This window comes from Cricetulus griseus, chromosome 7, assembly GCF_003668045.3.
Source record: "Cricetulus griseus strain 17A/GY chromosome 7, alternate assembly CriGri-PICRH-1.0, whole genome shotgun sequence".
NCBI lineage: Eukaryota > Metazoa > Chordata > Mammalia > Rodentia > Cricetidae > Cricetulus > Cricetulus griseus.
The window spans coordinates 87,708,618-87,714,762 of record NC_048600.1 but is presented as its reverse complement, the minus strand read 5'-3'; the positions used below and the strand labels follow the sequence as shown (position 1 = coordinate 87,714,762).

General features: G+C 38.9%; 1 protein-coding gene across 1 annotated transcript; it reads right to left on the bottom strand.

Moving 5' to 3' along the window:
- Positions 1 to 687: 687 nt before the first annotated feature.
- On the bottom strand, positions 688 to 1,867 carry LOC100766740 (olfactory receptor 1A1). The gene has a single exon (XM_027426142.2). It carries the CDS (start codon positions 1,865 to 1,867, stop codon positions 929 to 931), a length of 939 nt encoding a protein of 312 aa, XP_027281943.1. The 3' UTR covers positions 688 to 928.
- Between the last annotated feature and the right edge of the window lie 4,278 nt (positions 1,868 to 6,145).

Sequence of the window (6,145 nt, the reverse complement as noted above, 5' to 3'; positions counted from 1 at the left end):
ATCCTGATGTTGATCTCTGACCTCCACACATTTGAGCACATATGGGTATACACCTACAAATGCTGTTACTCACATACACACACACACACACACACACACACACACACACACACACACACACACACACACACACACACACACACACACACACACACACACACACACACACACACATACACACACACACACACTCCTCTTTGCTAATTTTCTGGCATTGGTGCTTCTGGGAGAAATCTGAAGTCAATTTGAATGTATATATTTCTTTAGATAATCCTTATATTCTGACATTGACATTTTATCCTGAAAATGTCTTTTCAATCATAAATATGCAAAAACATGAATAAGGTCTATGAGGACATATGCTCCTAACTATTCTCCAGGATACAGGGAAGCTTTAAGAATTCAATTTATTTTAAATGGTACATCAGAAACACAAATTGCATATATTAATAAAGCAACATGCAATCTTTTGATACATCTTTCCTTTGAGTAATATTTAAATCAGGTTAAATTTACCTCCTGAAATGTTTATGTTTTAAGTAAATTTTATTTTTAAAATTAATTTCAGATTTTCAAACAAAGTAATCTGTTTCATTATGGTATTTTCATACATACGTGCCACTATACTTTGTTCTCAATCATTCTAATCTCCATCATTCACCATTAAAAATTTTGGACCTCTTTCTGTTTTTTTTTTGAAATGTACAGTGACCAGGAAGATTCTTCCCTAAGGAACAACTCTCATATTTTGAGATTGTGTTATTCAAGCTGCAAGGAAGCAGAAATGTGTTGAAATCAGCTGCCCACTCAGACCTTCAGAAGGCTCTTGAGAGAAAGAATTTCAAGCTGGAAAGATGACAGGCAGCTCCTTGCAGCTGTGATATCCAGTGCTTCTGATGGGGGACCATGGTGTCTGCGAGGTGCGGTCTCACATCGGAGATGAGGAGGCACCATGACAGAAGAGTTTCCTCAGCGCAGCCTTCATGTCCCTGTTCCTCAGGCTGTAGATGAAAGGGTTCAGCATTGGGGTCACTGCTGTGTACATCACAGTTATCAATGCATGCTTCAGACTGTAACTGTTCAGGGGCCGGAAATACATGCCCATGACTGTCCCGTAATACAAAGACACCACTGTCAGGTGAGAGCCACAGGTGGACAAGGCCTTGAGGAAGCCCTTGGTGGATGGAGCCCGCAAGACTGTGGAAAAGACCCTGACATAGGAGATGATGATGCACAGCAGTGGCACAGAGAAAACCCCCACTCCGAGGTACATCATCTTCACATTGAAGTGAATGTCAGAACAGGACAGCTGGAGCAAAGGAGTAATGTCACAGTAGAAGTTGGCCACATCCTTGTTGCCACAGAAGGACAAGCTAGCTGTGAGTATGGTGTGGGGCAGTGCATTGGCATTTCCAATCACCCAGGACCCAACAACCAGCAGGACACAAGGCCGTGGACTCATAATTGTTGCATAATGAAGTGGGCGACTGATGGCCACAGCTCGGTCATATGCCATTGCAGCTAGGATATAGCTGTCTGTGTTTGCCAAGGCTATCATGAAATACATCTGTGCTAGACATCCCCCAAAAGAGATGGCTTTGCTCCCCAGGAGATGGTTGGCCAACATCTTGGGGATAGTTACAGAGGAGAAGAAGATGTCAACCAGGGAGAGGTTGGCAAGGAAGAAGTACATGGGATTATGAAGGCGAGTGTCAGAGTGAATGGCTAGGATGATGAGCGTGTTTCCAATCACTGTGATGGGATAAATGAACAGGAAGAGGATGAAGAAGAAATATTCCTGCTCCCGCTGCCTGGTAACTCCCAGGAGAGTGAAATCTGTGGAAGAAGATTCGTTCTCCTCTCTCATGACTCCTTCAAGATGAAATTGGACAGGAATCCAGAACCATTAGCACAATTATTATCCACATGTTCCCACTCCCCACCTGAGTTCTCTCTTCCCACACCTGAGTCCATGAAATTCCGAGCCACGTAATTTGGGGAAATTCTTGTTGGTCCATAAAAAAGTCGTCATTTACTCCTGAATGCTCACATCTAAGTAGTGAGTGAAAACTCTGAGTCACATTTTCTCCATCAGCATCTTCACACACCCACCTAAGATTCAATCATTTCCTAACTAAAATGTACATTCCATTGCCTAATGTCACAGGGGGGAAATTAAATACTAATCGTTCATTCAACATGTAAAGCAGTTTTTCCTTTTGTGAAGAGTTCAGAATTAAAATTTATTATACATATAAGGACAGTCAGTCCTTTGGGATGTTATAAAGTATTTCAGTGCAGACAGCCTGTCAGTGTAAGTGCTGACCTGAAAATGTGTAGTTGCACTGACCAGGTGCTCAGCCACCTTAACATCCAGGAGCTAACACTGTCTACAGTGGCACTGGAGGTCTTCAATCACGACAGTCATTGGAATTATCCCAGTGAGTGTTCTCAGGAACCCCACTGAGAGTAGATTTCATAGGCTTTACCTGAGTAACAAATCCTCAAGTATACACAACCATGTCTCTCTACAGTCTTCTTTTCTGTTCTTACTTACTTCCTTCGAAGAGCCATAGAACTCCATCATAGTTACACCTGATGCTTAGTAAAGTCTTGGATCTATTTACAGGAATTTCAGTTTTCTCATATTCTCGCAGTCAGGCATCTTGCCCACATCGTTGGCTAAACCTCATTTACTATATATCTAGCTTAAGAAGATATAGTCACAACTTGGGGAAAAGAAAGATATATAAATTAATTAATTCAGTGTGTGAAGCTTTCTTGAATGAGGTCTTTCACTGAACCTGAAGCTTGTTGACTGGGCTAGGATGGTAGCCAGTGAACTGACACCATCTGCTTATGTCTTACCACAAATGTGCCCAGCTTTGTATGTGGGTGCTGGGGATTTAAAATCAGGTCCTTATGCTTTCATTGTTCATAGTGTACAACAATCAATTCACAATCCATGTTTCTTTAGCTGAATAGTGTTTTATTTCTTGCAAGTGCCCAATTTATCTTCTTTTGAATGTACATCTGTTATCCATGTAAAACAGTTATTGCACAAATCGGCTTTTCTACTTTCTATCCCAATGCTTTAGTAGGTTAGATAATGCTTTTCAACCTGTAATGCTACAATATTTCCTTAACTGCTTAACTAACCTCTTCCTCCCTCCCTTATCTTGCACTCTCAGTCATCCCAGCTGTGACAGAGACTAACTGCCTAGCCAAATCCATCCTAATCTGGTCTTATTGATCAATGAATTTTACTACATTTCCCAATTTCCCTTGTAGGGACGTGGAGCTATGTGACTGAGTTCTAGCCACCCAATTATGTGTTCAAACTGTGGGCTTCTTTCACACTCTATTATGACTGATAATGTTCAAGAAATTGAATGGAATGATGGAGTCATGTTGTGGGATGAACCTATGTCAATAGCTTACCACATACAGTAGAGATACCCTCCAAAAAATATTCACTTGTATTTTTATCTTGTGGAAAAATAGTCTTTTATTCTTGTTAAGTCATTGACAGTTTATGGTCAATTTGATATATGTAGTTCACTAATTTTTCTAAAGTGACTTACATGAAAATTAATTGAATATGTGATTAATTCAATCACTAATTATCAGTATTTCTAACATGAATTCTATAGTAGACACATGATGTAGATCTTACTGTCCTTTTCATAGCTAATGGCAATACTGCTTGCTTCTCTTTGCTATACTGAAAGCATTTTGTCTCTTAAGATACCCTCCCTCTTCTTCATTTAGATTCATAATACCATGTTTCAAAGTGTTTATTAAATCTGAGGGTTGAGACTGTGGGTAGCCTATGCAGTATGGGAAGTGGGTAAGACATCAGAAATTAGGCTTGGGTCAATATATCATACTGAGCTGATATTGACCTGTTTTGTTCATCATTCAACAGATGTTATAGACTATTACAAAAAGAAAAAAAATAAGTTAAAATGCATGGCATTATTTTAAAGAACAGAGGGATACCTTAATGTGAGAACCAAGAGTGCTCGGAACAAAACTGTAAGCTGTTGTCTGTGTGGTGTCAGCTCCTCAGGATGGCAATCAGGAGTATGGTTGGATAGGATAGCTAGGATGTGCTCTTTGTGTCATTAGGCTCAAAACAGGTGTCTGGAGATCCAGTGAAGCACAGGGGTTCCTTGTCTCTGCCTCAACCAGTTGAAATAATTTCATGGGAATGACAAGAGAACAAGAAAGAATTTTTCCATGTAGGCATGAGTTCAGAAAGAAAAGATCACAGCATAGAACCCACAGAAAACAATGATTGCTTACTAAGAGGACCCAAGGAAAACTCTTGGACTGTAAGACATTTCAGTCAGGGTTTTTGTTTGTTGGTTTGTTTTAAACCAATATTTAAAATTCTTGTTCTTATACTTCTATGAAAGCATATTAGAAAATATAGTTTCAAGAACAATTCCCCATCCAAAGTAGTCCTGGAGAGTGTTCAGGAATTCAGAAGTTGTTGCAACAAAAGACATTTAAAACTAGTCGAAGAATTAATACACTTTAATGCAGATTTAAAAAGAAAAATTGAGAGGTCAAGAAAGTGAATGCAGAGCCCCAATATAAAAGTATCTGCTCTCTTTAGTTAGTCAGTGAACTCAGGCTAGTTCCAGTTTAAATAGATACAGAAGGATGTTCTGAAAATATGGAATTTAGAAAACTGAACAAAACTGAGTTAGGATGATAGAGAGCCAAGAAAAAAAATCAAGACAAGTGGAGGAAGGAGGGGCAAGAAGGAAGGAAGGGAGAAAGGAACAAAGATTGGAGCAGTTGTTCCATCAAGATGGAATGGCATAATGCCATGATTCATACTATGTATAGAAGCAAAAAGTCACACCTTCATCGAAGATTCTTCAAGGCTGAGGACTGATCAGAACTCCATGGCTGTGCAGAGTTGAAGTGTTGCATATTCATAGCCAAATTATCTTGCATCATCTCTAGGTTTGTTAATAGCCATCTGGTGTTCAGTCCTGAGTCTGACCTAAAATTTTTTGTTTTTGACAAAAGTGTAACCTTTGGAATATATTCTTAGGAGACTCACTTCCATGAGTTAAAAAGTTAAGAATGTTATGTGAAACCTATAACAGTTTTCTCTGCTTTGGTACAACCTGCTTACCTACAGTCCCCACCAATGCACTTGGTAAATGCATTGGCTTACGACATTTTGTTCATTAATTAATAAAAGCTCATGTAGCTGCTTCTCTGGTAGGATATGCTATTTGTGGCAACCTGAATCTATGTTTCCCGATCATGGTCTCTCATGTTTGCCTCATAAGGAAACTATGTTGTGGGCTGGAGAGATGACTCAGCAGTTTGGATCTCTGAGTACTCTTTCAACACAGTGAATACTGACAGAGAGATGATAACCAGACTAACATAAGAGATAAGAGGAGCCAGAGAGAGATGAATGATTTATGGACATATGTCATACAAATGATTACAAGAAAGTTGACTAACTAGATACTAAAAGTAAACCATAAAATAATCCCCAAAGCATTAATTGTGAAAGGAAAAATGTAAGAAACAGATAAAATATCTGTATGAAATTAGGGTAGGAACTAATAACTTCACCTAGGTCAGATTGTACAAAAATTAAGAAAACTTATTGTAAACTTCACTCTTTTTGAACCAGTGTATGGAAAAATAAAAGGGAAAGACACACTGTAGGTTGACTAAAAGAATCTACCACACACGTTTCCATAAAGGATTAATAGTTGACAGATCAAGGCATCCTACACATTTATAAAACTGAACCGAAAACACAGTAGGAAACCCACAAAAGTCATCACTTTTCGTACTGTAGTAACCATTAGCCCACAATGCTCTCCTAAGCACTCGGTCCATGCTTTCCCTTGCCCTCTTCTAAACCACCCCATGCTATCTACAACCTCCTAATGGGTGCTCTTCAGTGTCTTGCAATCTGATTTGTTGTCTAGGGATACACTAGCAGAAACTAGTGTGATTACTATGCAAAATGAAGAAAATATACTAAATAAATGATAAACAAATAAAATCTTTCATCTTGAAGTAGGTAAATAAACTCTGGTAGTCTCCAGTGTTGTAAATAAATGAAGAAATGAATATTGGGATTTAAATATTGAGCCCA

What these genes read in the sequence shown, in the direction of transcription:
- LOC100766740 (XM_027426142.2), bottom strand. Translation starts at nt 1,867, where the DNA reads ATGAGAGAGGAGAACGAATCTTCTTCCACAGATTTCACTCTCCTGGGA.